Below are 21,536 nucleotides of genomic sequence, written 5' to 3'. Positions count from 1 at the left end.
TAATAGATGAAAGTTTCAAGAAAATACTACAGTTTATTTATTTTAATTTTTTGAATTTATATCTGAGCAGATTCATTGAAAAAATAAAATTGTAAGATAGGCAACTACTGATACAATTTCAGAGGTCATCATTCTCAGCTAAAAAACAGATTTTAAAACGTTTTATTTTGTTCATCTGTGCAATTTATTTATGATTAAGTATATTCATCTAAAGAATATAAATATTTTTCTTTAGTAATAAATATCTTTGAAATGCTCACCAAATACAGAACAAATAAAGCAATATTTATTTTTTTGCTGCATTAGTTAAAAGTCTATTATTAAGTCTTTTATTGTAAATATTTTACTGTTGATGTATATAACATTACTTTTTCAAGTTTATTTTTGTTCTCTTTAAATATCATGCTTTTTATAACAGCTTGACTTTACTGCTTTTATTTCTTCCTGATAACTGTATTTAGCTGTGCAGATAAAATGTCTCCTGTAAAATGTTCAAAAGGTACTTATGCTTCAGAAAACCATATGTCTTGCAAAGATTGTCCAGTTGGTCATGGATGTCCAGTGGATGAACTAGATACACCAATATTGTGTACAAATGGAACTTATCAAAATGAGACAAAACAACTTCAATGTCTTGCTTGCCCTGCTGGTCATATGTGCATCAGCATTGATGTGGCACCTGTTTTGTGTGCTGATGGTCTTTATAGTGCTGCTGGTGTAATAGGTTGTATAGAATGTCCTTCTGGTTACAGGTATTTTCCATCGTTTTTCTTGAAATAATAATCTAGTTTTAATGCTTAGCTATGTTTGTTTAGAAAAAACTTGCCACTTAAATGGTTTAGTTTGTTTCATAATTAGCTTCAAAATTTTGAATGTCTTTGAAGGAAATCTTTCTAAATTTTTTTTAGTTGCATCAATTAAAAGTTGATGTTTTTTTCTGTTTATGACTTATGTATTATTTCTTTTTTAATATTTATATTTAGTTCTCTCCTAGGAAGTTGTATTAGAGCCTTGCTATAATGGTTTGTTCTTATTGGTTTTAATTCTATTCTGATATCTATGTTTTAGCTGTGCAGATAAAACATCTCCTGTAAAATGTTCAAAAGGTACTTATGCTTCAGAAAACCATATGTCTTGCAAAGATTGTCCAGTTGGTCATGGATGTCCAGTAGATGGTCTTGATACACCAATATTATGTACAAATGGAACTTATCAAAATGAGACAAAACAACTTCAATGTCTTGCTTGCCCTGCTGGTCATATGTGCATCAGCATTGATGTGGCACCTGTTTTGTGTGCTGATGGTCTTTATAGTGCTGCTGGTGTAATGAGTTGTATAGAATGTCCTTCTGGTTACAGGTATTTTCCATCATTTTTCTTGAAATAATAATCTAGTTTTAATGCTTAGCTATGTTTGTTTAGAAAAAACTTGCCACTTAAATGGTTTAGTTTGTTTCATAACTAGCTTCAAAATTTTGAATGTCTTTGAAGGAAATCTTTCTAAATTTTTTTTAGTTGCATCAATTAAAAGTTGATGTTTTTTTCTGTTTATGACTTATGTATTATTTCTTTTTTAATATTTATATTTAGTTCTCTCCTAGGAAGTTGTATTAGAGCCTTGCTATAATGGTTTGTTCTTATTGGTTTTAATTCTATTCTGATATCTATATTTTAGCTGCGCAGATAAAACATCTCCTGTAAAATGTTCAAAAGGTACTTATGCTTCAGAAAACCATATGTCTTGCAAAGATTGTCCAGTTGGTCATGGATGTCCAGTGGATGAACTAGATGCACCAATATTGTGTACAAATGGAACTTATCAAAATGAGACAAAACAACTTCAATGTCTTGCTTGCCCTGCTGGTCATATGTGCATCAGCATTGATGTGGCACCTGTTTTGTGTGCTGATGGTCTTTTTAGTGCTGCTGGTGTAATGGGTTGTACAGAATGTCCTTCTGGTTACAGGTTAAGTTTTTTTTGTATTTAGGAGTTGTTATATTTCTTTTATGGTTAGTCATTACTTCTTTGGATTTTTTTTATCCAAATTGGTTAGGAGTAAATAAGTTTTAAAAATCCTTATTAATGCAGTAAGAATTGTTCCAATTACTTTTCTTTGGTAGATTTTCAATAATTCATTTATTTTATTTTTTCTGTAACTCATTTAACAATGAAACTCATTTAACAATGTAGCTTATTTAACAATGTAACTAATTTATCAATTTAGCTGTGCAGATAAAGTTTCTCCAATTAAATGCTCTATGGGATCATATGCTTCAGAAGATAGAATGGAATGTAAAGATTGCCCAGTTGGTTACCAATGTCCAGTTGATGGACTTGATGCACCACTAGTATGTGTTAATGGAAGTTACCAAAATGAGACAAAACAAGTTAAATGTCTTGATTGCCCATCTAATTATATGTGTAAACATTTTGACAAGGCGCCTATTCCATGTGCTGATGGTTTCTATAGTGAAGTTGGTGTAGTTAGTTGTGTAGAGTGTCCTTCTGGTTACAGGTAGAAAATACTTCCTATCTATGCTGTTTTTATTGTTTTGTTTATTATTAAAATAGTATTTTATTTTTTTGAGCTTGTATTAGATAAATAATCTTAGTGTTTGATTTTCCAGTTTTAAAACATATTACATTATGTTAGTGTATTTAAACTTTACATAATTACATAACATAGTGTACATTTACATAACATAGTGTACATTTACATAACATAGTGTACATTTACATAACATAGTGTACATTAGTGTACATAAACTTTATCAATTTATAAATTTCTTTTCATAATTACTTATACTAAATTAGTTGAAAAAACTTTTAAATTTTTCTAAAGTTTATTTGATCAATGTTAGTAAAACTAAAAATATGGTTTCAGTAAAATTTTTGAATTTCTTCTCCAAAGTTCAAAACATTCAATTTTTTTATTCTGTTTAATTCTTGTAAGAAAGTCTCTCTTTCATTCAAAATAGTAATGTAAATTTTGTTTTACAAAAAGTTCATACTTATATCTTCATGTTGAAATTACTTATTGCTAATTGTTCTTTATTTAACATAATTTAAACCCAAAATAAAAAAAATTATACAAACTTTTTGTTTGATAATGACATTTAATTGAGTATATCTTAAACAATTGTTTTTTTATTATATCTTTCATTATATTTCATATTTGTAAATGTATATTATAGTCAATCATATATTTTAATAAGTATAATAAATCTTGCAACAATAGTATACAATAAATTATTTAATGTACAGATTTGGTAGGTAAAATGTTAACATGATAATTTGAATTAAGTGTAATTTTATGGCTAATTAGAAATTAGCTTTTAAATATATAAATTTTGAAAATGAGTTTAAATGTTTTTTCTTGTATTAAAAGTTGTATAGGAGGATTTGCCCCTGTAGCTTGCCAAAGTGGATCTTATTCATTGCTTGGTAAATCTTTTTGTTCACCATGCCCCAAAGGATTTTTTTGTCAAAATAATGCTACACAAACACCTGTTCCTTGTCCCATTGGTACATTTTCAAATGACACAAATGCAGTAAGTTGCAGTGTTTGCCCTGTTGCACATGAGTGTTTGAATTCTTCCCAGACACCAGTGTCTTGTTTAGATGGATATTATAGTCCTGGGGGCAGAAGTGCCTGTGAAATATGCCCTGCTGGATTTAGGTAAGTTTAAAATTTTCTAAATAGCTACTCAGAAACAAAGAGATTGTGAAAAACTTAAATTTTGTGTTCTATAGTAAAAAATAAAAAAAAAATGATACAACTTAAAAGTGTTGTATCATTTTTTTAATTATATTTTTTAACGTATACTTTAAAACTTTGTTTACTTTTATCATAAATCCATAATTTAAAGTAAATACAGTTTGTTTAATTGCATCTTTAAAATTTCTTACAGTTGTGAAAATAAAGTAATTCCTACACAGTGTCCTGTTGGAAGTTACTCAGAACTTGGGAGTGTCTCATGTATATCTTGCCCCAAAGGCTTTTTTTGTCCAACAAATGGTACTTCTTGTCCTAAACCTTGTCCCGTCGGAACATTCAGTAACAAGACTGGTTCAAATGAATGCTCTTTGTGCAAAAGTGGTTTTAAATGTTACAATGTGTCTGAAACGCCTGTTGCATGTAGTTTAGGAACATATAGCAATGCTGGTAGTGTGTTTTGCTCAGAATGTCCAGAAGGAATGAGGTAAAAAAATATGTAAATTTCTTTTTATAAGTAAAAGAAAAGTTTTGAAGGTATTTTGGTTATTTTTTGTTTCTTCTTTCAGTATTATCTTTTTAGTAATCTTATTTTTTTGAATTACCTTTTAAATAAAGATAATGGTGATATCAGTAGTATTGTTTGTAAAAATTTTAGTTGTGATGGCAAAAGTATTACACAGGCTTGTCCTAGTGGTACTTATTCTGATGCTGGCATTTGCAAAGAGTGCTTGATTGGATCATTCTGTCCTACTGAAAAAACCATTCTACCTAAACCATGCCCACTTGGAACCTTTGCAAATACAACTGGTTTATCAAGTTGTACAAATTGTTTTCCTGGTTTTAAATGTTCTAACTCTTCTATAAGTCCTATTGAATGTGAAGATGGTACCTACAGCTTAGGTGGTCAGAGTGAATGTCTTTCTTGCCCAGCTGGTAAAAGGTTAGCTTTTTTAAGATTCTTTTTCTTAAGTAAGCCCTGAACACCTTAAATTAATTTTACATCCTTTGATTTATTTTAACTTCATAATGATGGTGCTAATATAATTTCAAATGGAGATGATATGCATCATAATAATTTAGTGGAGCATAAAATGCATTATTTCATTTAGTTGTCAACTGAAAGGTGCAGCACCAGTAGAATGCAGCATTGGGTCATACTCAATAGGTGGTGTTTTAGAATGTTTTATGTGCCCTGTTGGGCACTATTGTCCATCAAAGTCAACAAACATTCCACATCCTTGTCCAACAGGCTGGTATGCTACAGTTCAAGGGCTTGATAAATGTATTCAGTGTCCTAGAGGTAAATTTAAAAGACTGAATTTACTATGAATTAGATTTATGAAATATTAAAAGAGCTAAGAAAACTATTTTTATACACAAAATATTGATGTTTAGGTCACAGGTGTGTATCTACAACTGATGAACCAGAAGAGTGCCCTCCAGGATTTCACTCATCCTCATTAGGATTGTCCTATTGTACTCCTGTAAATTCTTTTATTAATTTTTGATAGACAATTTTTTAACAGTTGCAATATTTCATAGATTTTTATTGATTGTTTGTAACAACTAATAATATAGAACTCAGGAGAAAAAACTCCACAGTTCACTGTATAATCCATAGAAAATCTTTATGCTAAATTATTTAAAATTATTAAATTACATCAAGTCAAGTTCACTAAATTCATCTTAAAACAATTTCTGTCTTCAGCTCACCCCACCCCCACCCCCTCATCATAATATATAATTTTAGCAAAAAAGCAATTACTTTGCAAACCTAGAGTGTTCTCCATTAGATCTAAGCTGATAAAAAGTAATAATTTCATAATCAATTAAAATTTATTTTCTTAAAATGCACAAGAATCTGAAAACAATTATAAGGGATGCTTAAAAATGCTGAAATTATTTCTTTATTGCATTTGAAAGTATTCAAGCATAAAGATTATTAGTTTTTAACTTGAAATGCATATGAAGTTTTTATAAGAATTGAATGACTTTTTATATATTAATAGAATGATACAAACATCAAAAAGATAAGATTGTTTGCAAATAATGTCCACTGTGTTTTGCTAAAAAGGATCGTTCTTAGAGAGTTTATGTAACATTGTTGAGTTTATGTAACATTGTTGAGTTTATGTAACATTGTAGTGATTTTTTTAGTGTGCTCTTGGTTATTATACAACAAGCAATGGAACCATTGATTGCTACCCATGCCCTGCTGGGTATATGTGTCCAAATGCCAGCATGGAGCCACAAAAGTGTGGAGTGACTGAGGTAGATTTGATTAATCATTTTTGTATGAATCAATTATAGATAATGATGTAATGTAAAAATAATGTAGATTTGAAAAATTGAATGATTTTTTCATAATTAGATAAGTGTATGACATTTTGTTCTTAGGACTTTAAAATACTTTGATATTTTTTTTTGGAAAAACTGAAAAAGCAAAGTTAATTTTCAAAAGATTTAAATTTGCAAATTTTTTTTTAGTATCAACCAACACAAGGAAAAGATTTTTGTTTGAAGCTACCAACTGGTATGATTGTTTTAACGCCTGGAGAAGAACCAACCGATTGCTCTGTTGTGGTAAAATTTTTTACTAATTAATATCAGGATTGTGTTTATTTTTTAAAATGTGATTCAAAATTTTTTATCTTCTACAAAACTTTTCGAGAAGGAAAGCATAACTTACAATTTGGGGGCATGCTAGTTTCTTTTACAAACCTTCAATCAGTTAAGGTATTACGCGGTATAGCAATACCATTCCGAATATCAAATACCAAAAGTAGTTGTGGATATTATTTTCGGTGTCTCTATATTTACAGTCAATCATAGTTTATACAAACTCTCTGCACATCTTTATTACACCTATTTAATCACTTGTGAGGTTTTTTGGTATGCACAATGTAGCTAAGAATGTATTGTAAGAGATAACATTAAAACAAACTCTATACAATGATTAAATAACTTAATTTGTAAAATACTGAGTTTGATTTATTACATAGAATTAATGAAAAAAAAAGAAGCATTTTACGAGGCATGACTATTTGTTAAAGTACAAAATGCATTTAAAATAATTATTTTTTTGATTTAAGATGGAAAAATGTATAAAAGAATGATGTTAAATTATTTCTAAAGAAATTTAGTATTTAAGTTAAACATTCATTAAATTTGATATTCTATCAAAAATACCAAGTAAAATTGAATATGAAGTTTTATGAAGTGAAACTTTAAATTGTTTTAATTTAAGTCAAATACTTTTGAGGGGACTAGTGGAATAATTTGCAGCATTTAAGAAAGTTTTTTTTCTTTTTTTAGCAAGGTACTTTTTCAAATGGCACTGCATGTGTGCCCTGTTATAAAGGTTTTTACTGTCCTTCAGCTGTTGTCACACCTATACCTTGCCAAATTGGTACATATTCTGATTATCGAGGTGCTGTTAAATGCAATATTTGTCCTGCTGGTTTTTATTGTCTTGATCCTGCAAATTCACCTCAAGAATGTGCTATGGGTACTTACAGTACTGCTGGAGGAACAATGTGTCAGGTTATTAGGTTTTTATATAAGAGAAATATTATTAAATTGTTATTAGTAAGGTTAAAAATAAAATAAAAAAACTCCTTAGCAATTTTTTCAATAAAAATGTACATATTTTTAGACTTGTCCAAGTGGCCAATTTAGTTACCATGCTTCTTCATCATGTTCTTTATGTCCTGGGGGCTATATGTGTGTGAATGGAACTGCTGTTGTTATACCACCTATTTTATGCCCAAGTGGAACATTTAGTCCTGCTGGAACAGGGATATGCTCTTCATGTCCTTCTGGTATTTCAGTTACATATTATACTTTTATTTGATTCAATCATACAAATCTACAATACCATAATTCATGGTGCTTTTTTTGTAATGAGTAAAATTTTAAAAAGTAACAATTTTTAAATTTTATTTAATAGCGACCTACAGTAGCATTGGAGCTCACTTTTGTTTACCCTGTCCTGTTGGATTTATATGCACAGATCCTTCAGTATCTCCAGCTGCTTGTTCATTAGGAACATACTGGAGCAATTCAGATGGAGTAATACTTTATAGTTTCATTCAAAACATCTTACACACAAAATACTTTAAAAGACTATTCTTTACAGAAATTAAAACTTTATTTTTGTTGCAGAAAATTTAACTGTTTATTAAGAGTTGTTTTAAAACAAAATTTAAGCATATTTCTTTTAACATTTTTGTTTTCTCTGCATTAAAAATATTTTTTTTAAATTTGCAGGTTTCCAAATGTGTTTCTTGCCCATTTGGTTACAGCTGTCTTGATCCAACTGTACCTCCTGTCCCATGTGTTTCAGGTACTTATTCATCTGGAGGAAATTCTTCTTGTCTTCCTTGCCCAGCTGGCAAATCTTGCATTGATCCATCACAAGTCCCAATTACCTGCCCTGTAGGAACATATAGCCCAAATGTAAGCTTAGCATTTAAAAAAAGCTAACAAAAGTGATAACAATAAATAAAAATATTAAAGTTGGTTTTTTTTCATCAATGTTGCATTATTCTTCCTTTTTGTATATATTTCTAGAATGTTTCCTACTGCTATCCATGCCCAGCTGGAAGTTATTGTGAAACTTCTGAATATATTAGTGGATTGTGTTCACTAGGGACATACTCATTAAAAGGAGATGCAGCCTGCAATTTTTGCCCAGCTGGGTCAATGTGTCCTAGTATAAGAGGTATACCAGTTCCTTGCAGAATTGGACAGACAACTGGAGGTTTGATAAATCAAACAAATTGCACAAATTGCCCTGCAGGTTATGAATGCCCTACCCCAGCGTAAGTTGTAGAGTTTGTTTTTTTAATGATTTTTTACAGTAGTGGTCAAAAGTATTTTTTCTAGCTTTTCTTTTAAGAAAGTACTTACACTAGGTGGCTTACTGGACATTTATATATTTTATATTAAATGTACATTAGTTACTCCAGTTCAGTATAAAATTTTTATTGGTATTTGTATTAACATATTTTAAATATTTATTTTTTGATTTTTCTTGGCTCTAAAGTATAATTACAACTGTAAAAAAGTGAAAAAGTTATGGTAACTATTAAACTTCATGAATTTTGATAATTATTCATAATTATGTTAATCAATATTTAGTAGCATAGCCATTCAAGGTTTTTACAGAGACACATTTTTGATCCATTAAGTACACAAACTTAATTAGTTTGTTTATGGTTGTTTAGTCACTTTTTGAATTTTTTTTTATAAAGCTGCAAGTAATTCCTTTTTGTCAGTATAAATTTTAACTCTAACTTGATGATCAAGCTCATAAATGTTCAATTGAGTTTGTATCTTTGACCAAAACACAGGCTATTATCAGGGCTTTGACCAAAACACAGGCTATTAGATGAACCAATTTCTTGTAGCTTTTAAAGTATGCTAGAAAGATCATCCTCATCTCCACACTATGACACTAGCACCTCAATGTTTTACTGTAGTACAGTGTACTGAAGTTCTTCTCTTTTGATTTTACTATCAGATGAAAACAGATTATATATTTTTTATCACTACACACTTTACACTAATCTATTCTAATCATCTACACTACATAATCTATTACACTAATTTATTATATATAACTCTAATCTATAATTTATATAAATAAATTTAGTCTTTGGCAAATTTTACTCAAGCCCATCAGTACTTTTTTTTTGAAAACAATGGTTTTCAAAAAATAATGTTTTCCAAATGAGTTGGCATCAGTGAACTTCTTTACACATTTGAATAACAGATTTTTTTTACTTTGGAATAACTATTATATTAAGAAGTAATCTGCAGTAAAGTAAGGCAAGCATGACCTTTTGACAATTGATAGGTGGCAGTTGCATTTTCCAGTAGTTTCTCTAGGTTGGAAATTGTTTCTAAAGTTCAGTTGAATTCTTTTATTTTGATAAATGAACATGCAAATTGTTTAGATACCTCATATTGACAAGTAGTTTTCATTTTAGTGATTCTAAAATTGTTAACTGTATTTAGTACTGAATTACAAAGATCTTCACTAATTTCTAGTGCTTTATTAATTTTGTATGTAATTTTAATAGTTTTCAATAAAATTTGCTGAAAAATATTTATGTAAGTATAGGAATTAAAAATATATATATTAAAAAATTAAGAGTAGAAATACTTTTGAATCTTTTCTAAAAAACAAACAGGATACAATTATTTGTTAAAACAAAAAAACTTCTACTAATGAAAATGATATTTACATGGGTGTACATATTTGTATGGGTGTAACTATATTAGCATGGCTGTAATTATTTTTGCATGGGTGTACATATGAGTGTAACTATATTTGCATATGTGTACATATTCACATGGGTGTACATTCAACAAATAAAGAATCGTTTAAATATTTTAAGTTAAAAAGTTATGGCATAAAAATTGATATTAAAAATTCTTTTTACTCCTACTATAGGTTTTTGCTCTTTAATGTTAAACTAGTTTAATCTTCCAATATTTAAAATACTTTTAGGAGTGCAATGTCACTTTGTCCATTTGGATCTTTCAGTTTGGGTGGAGCAACAGCTTGTACGATATGTCCAGCTGGATACAGATGTCCTGATATATCAGTAAGCATATAGTTTTACTGTTTTATTTTATCATGATTTACTTGAATACTTTTTCTTTATGACGTTTTTTTTTTTTTTTTTTTAGAAACGTCCAATTATTTGTGCAGAAGGAGAATATTCTCTGGGAGGTCAGCAAACATGCTATGTTTGTCCTGCTGGCTTTGCTTGTCCATCAAAAGCGACTAATTCATCATTTCTTTGCCCATTAGGTAAACAAAATGTTGATATGAACTCATTGCGAATGTCTAAAAATATCATTTTAAAAAAACTATAACCTAAAAATGCAATATCTTTAAATTTTGTTTTAGGTATGCTGTATTTCTATGTTGATTTTTAAAAACTTTTATTTCAACTTATCTTTTGATTTTGAATGGATTCTTCTTATAAAATATAACAGTTGTATGATTGTATTATTTTTCTGTCCTTTAAATGGTTAAAGCACAACAAATGTTATTTTTGAACAGTTCAAATGCAGCTAGAGCAGAAGGTTTTAACTTTACTAGCATATTTAGTGAATAATAATTTTCAATTAAAGTTCTGCTTGAGCACATTCAAAAGGGGCAGATATTTTATTAGTTTGAAGAATGTCTTGATGCAAAGAATAATTAAATTTAGATATAACTTTTTTATGTTACATCCCTGTATATTCATATTACACCATTTTCTTTCATATAAATGCTCTTGCATTTAATAAATCAGGTTTTTTTGTCATTTGCAACAACAGCATTCCCGATTTCGTTATTAGTATTATATGTATATTCTTTGAAATTGAAATTGCTTAGCACATATTTATTAACTATAGGGTATTACTTTGTTTTGTAAAAAAAACTTTTAACAACAGGATAGGTTGTCTTATAGAAAATATGTAAAGCAAATGAAGGCTTTGTTTATTACTTCTTGGATGTAAACCAGTTAGTATAAATTTGTAAACTCTCTTTAAATCATTGTTGAAAGTTACATTTCCTTTATAGTTATAGTTTTGCATGAAGATAAGTATCAACATTGATGTTTTCAATGTTAGTTGATGTTATACTTTCAATAATACTACAATTATAAATAACGCCACAGTATATATTCTTAAATAAAAATTTTTTGGATAAAACTGTTGTTAAGTCGCAAAAAAAAATCTTATAATGTTATTAGAAAACCTCTGCTTCATCTAATAAATGAGAAAAAGGTCTTTTTGTAGGGAGTTTTTTCAACTGTGTAAGTGAAGGAAGTAAAGATTGGTTTTTAAAGAAATCTTTTATTTGGAATGGTTTTTAGACTAATAGTTTATATAGGTTTTTTTTTTGTAAAGTCTCATTCTAGGGTGTTTTGTTTGTCTTGTTTGATGAGTTTTTCTTCAAGTTAATTAATACATATTCCAAAGAAATCAGATGGTTTCTATATACTTCTGTTTACAAAATTGATCTACTGAGCGCACAAAATGAATACAGTTTTAATCATAAAGACCTCTTCAGTATCATGATTTTTTTTCTTTTTGTAACTTTCTGCAAGCATTTCTATGCGGCATCTTTCTATGCAGCGTTTTTTTTTTTGGTATTTTATTACACTAGTAACTAATACTAAAATGAAAGTTTGTTTATATTTATTCATCATTTCTGTTTATTTCCCCAAATAAAGAACTGAACCAAAAACTGGCCTACTAATTTTTGGACTGATTAGCAATAACTCTGGTTATGAAATTAAGTAGGACATGGCGCTGCTTATGCTAACTATTTGTTTGTAGTTATGTCTCTGATTTATTTTAAGCTGTTTTTATTATATCTTGCTCACAAACTTTGTTGTAGATATGCAAACACCATTTAAATTCTAATTTATTTCTGGAGACATTTATTTGCTTCTAAAAACTTGTGGGTTGAGCTCCTAATTTTTCCTAATTTTTCCTAATTTTTCCTAATTTTAACTTTATTAACAAGTTAGCTTTTTTTTGTTGTTAGTTGTTAGCAATTATCTACAATTTCTATTTAATTATAGGTACCTACTCACCTGCTGGATATTCACAGTGCATTGCTTGCCCTGCAGGTTATATGTGTGAAAACCAGTTTATTACAACTCCAATACCATGCAAAGATGGAGAATATACAGATGGGAGCAGTAGTGTTTGTAAAGTTTGTCTGCCAGGATGGGAATGCCCAATAAAAAATGGTACAAGGAATAAACAATGTGTTTATGTAAGTAAAATTAAGTTTATTCCCAAATTATTTGTTGAATAAAAATAAAGTGTGAATGTGAATAAAAAAAGTAAATGAAAATAAGCGATAAAGATGTCTAATATTTAAAATTGAAATATACCTGTATGATAGTGATTTTTTTTGTGCACCTAAAGGGGACATATTCTCCAGGAGGCTTAACTTCTTGCATTATTTGCCCAGCGGGTATGGAATGCTCTAGCACCTCTATTTCAAATGGTACTGAATGCAATCCAGGTTATTTCTCAACTGGAGGTCAAATGGTAAGATGGAATTTTAAAAGATCTTCAATAAGAGTTTATGAAAAAATTCATTTTCTATTTGATCAGTTATAAGTTATTTTTTTAGCAAATTTAACATTATATTTCTGTTAGATTTATTAATATGCAATTAATAAAAAAGGAAGTTAATATTGATTAAATTTTTTAATGTGTTTTTAAATTAGTGTGATATTTTTTGATAATTTTATTTTAATGATACTTTAAAAGAGATATAAATTTTTATCTTTTTGAATTTTGAAAAACAATTGAATTGCCAATTTTTTTTATCTTAGAAATGTACCCCATGCCCAGCAGGAAATGAATGTCCATCAACAACAACAGCTACAATAAATACTTGCGCATCAGGTTATTACAGTACAGGAGGACAAGCTGTATGTACAAAATGCCCTGCTGGATTTGCTTGTCCCAGTAAGCATGAGGCTTTACAAATTGCTTGTCCTCTAGGTTACTACTCACTGTCAGGAAGTTTAGTAAGCCATATTCATTTTAGACTGCATTGATTTTTTTTTTGTAGTTAAGATTTTAACTTATCAATTTTATGTGTGAGCTTTTATTGAAATGACATCTTATAATGTGACAAACATAAGTATACTTTTTGTTTTAGAATTGCATGGAATGTTCTGCCGGAATGTATTGCCCAAACACAACATCACCTGGTTTAGATTGCCCCACATCATATTTTAGTTATAGAGCTGCATATGTATGTACACCATGCCCAAAAGGGTTTTTTTGCCCAAAAAAAAATGAAGCCCCAATTATTTGCCCCAGAGGCAAATACACTAACACATCTAGTGAAGTTTGTTTTGATTGTGCTCCTGGATACATTTGTAGTGTAGGAAGCATTTCATCACAGCCTGAGCTAGGAATATGCCCTGAGGGTTATTACTGTTCAGATGCAATTACACCTACCCCCTGTCCTTCTGGAACCTATGGTAATAAGCTTGGAGCTATTAGTCAAAGTGATGGTTGTAGTCCTTGTCCAGTTGGTTATTTTTGTGAAAAGGCCACTGTAGGTTATCCTGGTGTTTCAAACAAGTGTCCACAGGGACATTTCTGTATAGAGTCAACAAATAGTAAATTTCAATATCCATGTCCAGGTGGTACATGGAGTAATAAACTTGGTTTAGAGAGTCAAAATGGATGTTTAGAGTGCAAGGCTGGGTATTATTGCAATAGTGGGGATAGTAATGGTGATAATTTATGTCCTGGTGGTCACTATTGCCCTCAAGGAACAGCATCTTCGACACAATACAATTGTCCTGATGGCACTTACACTGAAGAGCAGGGATCAACAAGTAACATTTTTTATGCAAAATTAATCATTCACTAAATGAATAATCCATTAAGTAAATTCACATTTGATGTAATTATTTTGACTGCTAAAAAAATTTATTTTGATAACAGAATTCAATATTTTCTTTAAAAATACTGATGTACTTAGAAATGCATAGTCAGAGTCCAGATAAGTCTTAAGTCAGAGTATGCAGATGCTTAGGTACGCACTAATTTTGGTAATTCTAAGTTTTATTTAAGTTTCTTTACAATTCTATAGTTATTAAACAAGAAAAACACTAAAGAAATATTTAAGATGCAAAAGATAGATGACAACCTTGTTTCCCAGATTGCTTTTTAAAGATTTCTTTGAACTGAGTTTTGAAAAAGTTTTTAAAACAATGTCTTTATTTTTAAACAGAAAAATTATTGCATTTACTAAGAAATATACACATAAAAAAACTGCATCTACCAAATGGTAAATTGAAATATTGTAAGTTTTAGATACTGTTCATTTAAGTTGGGACTTCAATTATGAACCTCTAATTTGACATTACATACATACACACACACACACACACACACACACACACACACACACACACACACACACACACACATACATACATACATACATACATACATACATACATACATACATACATACATACATACATACATACATACATACATACATACATACATACATACATACATACATTTATAATTTTTCTATTTTGCTCAAAGCAATTGGAGATTGTAAAGCATGTCCTGCTGGTTTTTACTGTCCGTCTGGCTCAGAAGCTCCTACAAAATGTCCTGTAGGTACATATAACCCCATGATGAACCAGGAAGACCTTTCCAAATGTAGACCTTGTATTTCTGGAATGGCATGCCCAAGTACTGGTCTTAGTTATCCGACTGAAAGTTGCTCTGCTGGGTACTATTGTCCGCTTGGTTCAGCTTTACCAACTGCAGTTTCATGTCCAGCTGGCACTTATACTGACTACCGGAATCTAACTTCAGCTGTTGAATGCACAGTTTGTCCTCAAGGTCAAGCTTGTTCTGCAGGAACTGGTGGTTTTGAAAATCCTCCAAAAGCATGTGGACAAGGTGAAAATCAAATTCATGTATTCATGTTTATACAAATATACAGTTTCTTTTTTCAGAAACAATTTTTATTATACATATACAAAAGTTTTATGTAATTCCTCTTAAATCTTAATCATTCTAGGCTATTGGTGCCCCTTGGGAACTAAGTATCCTACACAATATCCATGTCCTGCTGGTTCCTGGTCAAATTTGACAAATTTGGTTGTTGAAAGTGATTGTTATGTTTGTCCAAAAGGTTGGTTTTGTCTAATGGGATCCTCTTCACCAACTGGAATTTGTCCGACTGGTCATTATTGTCCTTCTGGTAAATTAGTAGTTAAAACTTTGACATATAATTTGCTAACAAACCTTATAACATTTTAAATAGTTAAAGTTTTATAGGCTTAAAGTGTTGTAAGAAGCAATTTGAGTTGCAGTTTCACAACTTATGTATTAGCCATAGTATTTCAAGGAATATCTATTCAAGGAATAACATGCAACTGCAAGTTTTAGTTATAATCTTAGTGTTTAAATAGTCAAAGCAATACTACTGGTAGCTTTAGCAGATGTATTTGTCAAGTATGCAAGTTTAAATTTTATTAAAAAACATGGTGCTAATGTATGTGTTTATTAAATTTTAAAGGTTAATTTAAAATAAATTTTTAAGTTTAAATCAGTTTCATTTTGAATATTTTTTAGGAACACAAAGAGCCACACAATATCCATGTGCAGCAGGAACATACACAAATAAAACTGGCAACACCCGATGGGAAGTATGTGAACCATGCTGGGAAGGTTATTACTGCCCTCAAGGATCTTCAAATCCAATTCCTTGTCCTAAAGGGAGATTTAGACAATTGCTCAATGGGCAGTTAGTTGGTAAAAATTTTTTATACATAAGCCAACATTCAAAACAAAAGTTTTTTTGTAATGTTATATTGGTGTATATTATTTAAATCATGACATAAAAAAACTTTTTTTAGGTGATTGCGATATATGTGTTGGTGGTTACTACTGCCCATATAATGGTACTGTTGATCCAATACCTTGTGAAGTAGGGTATTACTCATCTCCAGGTGCTTCAGAGTGTTCTGTTTGTAAAGCTGGGTATTACTGTATGTCAAATATAACAAGCTACGATGTAATGAGTACAAAATACATATGTCCTGCTGGAATGCACTGTCCTGATGGACTAACATATCAACCATTCTCTTCAAAAAACCCTTGTTTACCAGGTCATTATTGTGTGCAGGGAAATGAAGTAATTTTTATTTTTTACTTAGAAAAATTCTTGTAGTTAAATATATTTTGTTTAAAGTTTTTTTTAAAGTTAATTTTTTTTTTTTTTTATCAGCTATTGTCATTTAGTCTCTCTTACTTTTTTTTTTTTTTTTTTTTTTTTGTCATTAAGTATTCTAATCCTCAAAAATGCCCTAATGGAACATATAGTTCATTTACAAATTTAAAACGTATGAATGAATGTCAGTCTTGTCCTGCTGGTTACTACTGTGAATCAGAAGGTCAAACTCAACCAACATCTGCATGTTTACCAGGCTACTTCTGTCCAGTTCGTACAGCAAACAAGTATGCTTATCCATGCCCTGTTGGTTTCTATAGAAATGCCTCAGCTGCCATTTCAAGTATGGATTGTAGTATTTGTTTTGCTGGAATGTACTGTGATAAAGAAGGGTTAGCATTTCCAAAACTTTGTCCTCAGGTGTGTTGATAAAGTTTAAATGCAATATGTAGTTTGTTACAAACTCATGGAAAAATATCTTACAGATTAATTTCTTACATTCTTTGTTAAAGAACTTTTTTTCCATTTTTATATGATTAATTTAATAGGGATATTTTTGTCCTACTGGAACTACCATTCCACAACCATGTCCCGCTGGTTATTATGGAAATGTGACTGGTTTAAAAAGATCTAAAGACTGCACTCCTTGTGAACCAGGTCTGTATTGCGCTGGTGTTGCACAAAAGGAACCAACTGGTGAATGTGATGCTGGTTTTTACTGCATAGAAGCTGCTTACATTTCAGTAAGAAAAAAATAAGTCTTTTTTTTATCTTGGCATATTTTTTGATGAAATCAAAATTATTAAACTTATTTTAATAAAATATAACTTATGAGTAATTGCAATATTTAATGATTTAGGCTCCTTCTGGAGGGTTAACAGGTGGGCTTTGTCCTAAAGGTGGCTATTGTCCAAAAGGTGCAAAAAAACCTGAGCCTTGTCCAATTGGTCAGTATAACAGTGATGATGGAGCTAAATCAGCCAATGACTGTTTACCTTGTGGTTTTGGGTGTGTTAATTATTTATTTTAATAAACAGTTTCATTTGTGCATAAAACATTTTTCAGAGGCAAAAAGGAAGTGTTTTATAAATTGTTCTCTTGACCAATTCAAATGTTCATTTGCTAATCTCAAGTGTGCTTTTCGACTCTTTATAGAAATAAAAGGTTTTTTAATGAGTTTTTTTTTACTTCTTAAGTTTTTTATAAAATAAAGGTGCACTTTTAAACTTTGAAGATGCATTTAAATGTTGCTTGACTTTATGTTGATTGCTGTAACTGATTTTTGTATTCTAATTTTTTTAGGTTTTACTGTGCAGGCACATTCAAGGATGGCCCTACTGGTCCTTGTGATCCAGGATTTTACTGCAATGGTAGTGCTAAAAATCCCAATCAGTATGCAACTCCTGCTGGGCATTATTCTTTAGCACAGGCATCTTTTCCTGTTCCATGTGGCCGTGGTTATTATCAATCTTCAGAACGTGCTTCAAGTTGCAATTTATGTAGCAAGGGTTCTTTTTGTAACCAAACAGGTTTAAGTATTCCTGAGCATTGTTTACAGGGTTATTACTGCCCAGATGGCACAAAAGACCCATACCCATGTCCTAAAGGCACTTTTAATGCTGAGTTATCAAAAGGAAATGAAACAGATTGTGACAAATGTCCTGCAGGAATGTATTGTGGCTCTACTGGTTTGATAGAACCAACGGGAAAATGTTTTGCAGGTTATTTTTGTTTGCTTGGATCACCAGAGCCTAATCCTGTAAGTAGTTCACCGTTCCTTTTTCTTTGCTGAGAAGTAAAATTGTTTTTTATTTAAATTATTAAATAAAAAAATGATTTTTAATTTAGGGGAATTTTGCAAGTTATTGGAATGGTAGTTCAGTACAATATGGGGGCATTTGCCCTAAAGGTTATTACTGTGAAGTTGGTACTACACAACCTTTTCAAAATCCATGTCCAATAGGAACATATAATCCAGCCTTTGGTGCAGTTAATATCTCATTTTGTTTACCATGCCCGGGAGGGAAGTATTGTGAAACACCAGGCTTATCAGCTCCAACTGGAGATTGTAATGCTGGATTTTATTGTAAAGGGAAAGCTAAAGAGGGAAGACCTTTAGATAATGTTCAGGGAAATTACTGTCCTGTGGGATTTTACTGTCCTTCTGGTGTGAATATGCCATTACCTTGCTTACCTGGAACCTTCAGGTGAAAATATTTGCAATAACTAGTCTACTTACTTTCATTCAAAAGTTATCTTGTCTGGTTACTTAAAGTAACTGGACAAGCGCATAACTTGAGATAACTTTTGAATGAAAAGTCCAATTTCTTTTACATTTTCACTGGAATGCCAAAAAATTGATTACAATTCTAAAAACAAATGAATTTTTACTAAATCTAAGCAATCTAATCTTAAAAGTTCATTTTATTGAAATATGCATGTGCAAAAGTATCCAGACAGAACTAAAATAATAAAATTCCAATATTTAATGTTGGCTTTTATTTAATATTTAAAAATAGTAAATAAAACATAAAGTATTTTTAATTAAAAAAAAGATTGTTTTGAATAAATTTTTAAAATGACAAAGCAAAAATATACAAGTTTAGCTGTTAAAGAAGCGGTATTGTGTGCAATTGAACAAGGCAGAACTACAAGAGACATAGTGGATCAGTTTGATATAGGAAAATCAATAGTAGCGGATATATATAAAAGATATAAGGAAAGAAATAACAATAGAATCTCTCTAAAGTCAGGAAGGCCTCAAACTACATCTGAAATACAAGATAAATTTTTAATTTGTGCTGTAAAAAATGATCCACACAAAAATGCTGTCTTGTTAAATTCTGAAATGAAAGAATTTTATAATATAAAATGTGGTGTTGACACAACCAACCTTGTTTGAGGTCTGCAAATCTATTTGGAAGATATCCTTCAAAGAAACCTTTTATTTCTATAAAGAATTAAAAAGCACAGTTGAGATTTGAAATGAACCTTTGAATTTGTCAAGAGAACAATAGTTGAAAGTACTTTTTAGTGATGAATCTAAGTTTATGTTATTTGGAACTGATGGTATTAGATAAGTTTGTTGACCAAAACGCCATAGGAATGATCCTAAATACCAGCTATTAACAATAAACTATGGAGATGGAAACATTGTGGTCTGGGGTTGCTTCAATAGAGATTGTGTTGGTCCTATCCATTTGATTGGTGGTATAATGGATTAAAATATGTACAAAGATATAATTAAGAATGTTATGCTACCACATGCTAAAGACAAAATGCCTCAAGGATGGATATTTCAGCAGGATAATATCCCAAAGAACACTTCAACCCCTGTGAAAGACTTTTTCAAGACCAAAAAAGTTTGATTAATGGAATGGCCTTTGCAAAGTCCTGATCCTAATCCTATTGAACATCTATGGGAACACCTTGATCAACAAATTTCAGGTCAAAAACCAACATGTAAACGTGATTTATTTAAAATTTTGAAATAAAAATGGGAAAAAATTGACAATAATGCAATTATAAAGCTGGTGGACTTGATGCTTTGTTGCTGTCAAGCAGTAATCAATGCCAAGGGTTTTCCGATGAAGTATTAAAGAAATTTACTTTAAATTACAACATTCTCAATTAAAAATGTTTAAAAAAAATTTACTTCAAGTATTTTTTTCTGCCCGGATACTTTTGCACATGCATATTTCAGTATAATGAACTTTTAAGATTAGATTCTTATATTTAGTAAAAATTCATTTGTTTTTAGTATTGTAATCAGTTTTTTGACATTCCAGTGAAAATTTGAAAGAAATTGGACTTTTCATTCAAAAGTTATCTCAAGTTTTGCGCTTGTCCAATTACTTTTGCACGCTACTGTACCTTCTGCATTTATTCTTGTTCAGTAGCCAATCTAAAAAATGTACCCATCTTATTCAAATTTAAGTTGGAATAACAAAAGTTTGATAAATTTTCTTTATATTTTTGGTTTTCTTTTTTGTTTTTAACAAAGTTGTATCTATTATTTTGCTTTTTAAAATTTTTTCTTTTGGATATGTATTTTTTTAAGAGAATTAAATTTATTTATTACAGTAATGTCACACAACAAGCCACATGTCAAACTTGTCCTCAACGTTATTACTGCAACAACGGGCTCTATCCAGAAAAATGCCCTCCTGGTTACTATTGTGGCCTAAACACATCATTTGAAACAAAAAGACCATGTCCTCCTGGAACATATAATTCAGTAGTAAGTTTAAATATGATTTTTTATAAAAACTCTTGTAAAAATTTATTGTTTTTCTGGACTTTGACAAGATTTTTTATACAAAACTCTTTTTATAAAAATCTTGTCAAATTCCAGAAAAATAAATAAATTTTTTTCTTTTTCATGCTATATATTTTATTCGCCTTTTTGTTGTGTGTACACCATATAAAAGATATTTTAAGTTGTGTAGCTGCAGGCCAATTTTTATTTAAAGTTTTGCACTATTTTAAAAACTTTTATTTGAACTTTGTGTTGAACAATGTTTTTAAATACTTTTTGGAAAAGTTAATTATTTCTATCCAACAATTATAAAGTTAAAGTGAAGTTGTTTAAAATCCTCTAACTTCTTCTAAATTTTTACTAACTGCTAAAAGTGCAGTTATACCCCCTTAGTTAAACTTATTCTTTTTTTTATAGGGAGGTTTAGCAAACATAATGGAATGCAGTGCATGCCCGGCAGGGTATTTTTGTGGTGAATATGCAGTCACTGAGTTTTCAACAGCAAATAATTCTGGTCCTTGTAAAGCTGGTTATTATTGCAGAAGTGGAGTTAATACAAGCCAGCCACATCCTCCTTTTTCAACTGGAGATGGAAATATATGTCCTGCTGGATATTACTGTAAAGAAGGCGCAAGTGATTATAAAGCAACACCTTGCCCACCAGGAAAATACTCTGCTATCACTGGGTTAACTAAAATTGAAGATTGTACTGATTGTGATAATGGATATTATTGTAATGGAACAGGACTAACATTTCCTTCAGGTAATTTGTTTGCTGCATATAAAAACTAAATAACTGTCATGAGAT

General features: G+C 30.1%; 1 protein-coding gene across 2 annotated transcripts in view; it reads left to right on the top strand.

Moving 5' to 3' along the window:
• Positions 1 to 21,536, top strand: part of LOC145190890 (uncharacterized) — a 61,742-nt gene that overhangs the window by 5,811 nt on the left and 34,395 nt on the right. For both annotated transcript variants that reach the window (XM_090066620.1, XM_090066619.1), the window contains exons 6-38: positions 462 to 752; positions 1,069 to 1,359; positions 1,676 to 1,966; positions 2,226 to 2,516; positions 3,390 to 3,680; positions 3,913 to 4,203; positions 4,375 to 4,659; positions 4,829 to 5,019; positions 5,115 to 5,203; positions 5,877 to 5,990; positions 6,207 to 6,302; positions 7,035 to 7,262; positions 7,375 to 7,540; positions 7,669 to 7,790; positions 7,989 to 8,177; positions 8,292 to 8,542; positions 10,237 to 10,333; positions 10,419 to 10,542; positions 12,314 to 12,510; positions 12,666 to 12,791; positions 13,082 to 13,279; positions 13,414 to 14,104; positions 14,829 to 15,194; positions 15,316 to 15,498; positions 15,873 to 16,052; positions 16,157 to 16,434; positions 16,585 to 16,890; positions 17,019 to 17,213; positions 17,330 to 17,478; positions 17,773 to 18,229; positions 18,319 to 18,677; positions 20,554 to 20,710; positions 21,146 to 21,491. In XM_090066620.1, coding sequence (XP_089922746.1) covers positions 462 to 752; positions 1,069 to 1,359; positions 1,676 to 1,966; positions 2,226 to 2,516; positions 3,390 to 3,680; positions 3,913 to 4,203; positions 4,375 to 4,659; positions 4,829 to 5,019; positions 5,115 to 5,203; positions 5,877 to 5,990; positions 6,207 to 6,302; positions 7,035 to 7,262; positions 7,375 to 7,540; positions 7,669 to 7,790; positions 7,989 to 8,177; positions 8,292 to 8,542; positions 10,237 to 10,333; positions 10,419 to 10,542; positions 12,314 to 12,510; positions 12,666 to 12,791; positions 13,082 to 13,279; positions 13,414 to 14,104; positions 14,829 to 15,194; positions 15,316 to 15,498; positions 15,873 to 16,052; positions 16,157 to 16,434; positions 16,585 to 16,890; positions 17,019 to 17,213; positions 17,330 to 17,478; positions 17,773 to 18,229; positions 18,319 to 18,677; positions 20,554 to 20,710; positions 21,146 to 21,491 — 7,886 coding nt within the window. The remainder of the gene's footprint in view (positions 1 to 461; positions 753 to 1,068; positions 1,360 to 1,675; positions 1,967 to 2,225; positions 2,517 to 3,389; positions 3,681 to 3,912; positions 4,204 to 4,374; positions 4,660 to 4,828; positions 5,020 to 5,114; positions 5,204 to 5,876; positions 5,991 to 6,206; positions 6,303 to 7,034; positions 7,263 to 7,374; positions 7,541 to 7,668; positions 7,791 to 7,988; positions 8,178 to 8,291; positions 8,543 to 10,236; positions 10,334 to 10,418; positions 10,543 to 12,313; positions 12,511 to 12,665; positions 12,792 to 13,081; positions 13,280 to 13,413; positions 14,105 to 14,828; positions 15,195 to 15,315; positions 15,499 to 15,872; positions 16,053 to 16,156; positions 16,435 to 16,584; positions 16,891 to 17,018; positions 17,214 to 17,329; positions 17,479 to 17,772; positions 18,230 to 18,318; positions 18,678 to 20,553; positions 20,711 to 21,145; positions 21,492 to 21,536) is intronic.

Source organism: Hydra viridissima, unplaced genomic scaffold (assembly GCF_058129835.1).
Source record: "Hydra viridissima isolate aposymbiotic clone 2 unplaced genomic scaffold, HvirCarnegie_v1 scaffold_11, whole genome shotgun sequence".
Classification (NCBI taxonomy): Eukaryota; Metazoa; Cnidaria; class Hydrozoa; order Anthoathecata; family Hydridae; genus Hydra; species Hydra viridissima.
This window is presented reverse-complemented; position numbering and strand designations above follow the sequence as displayed.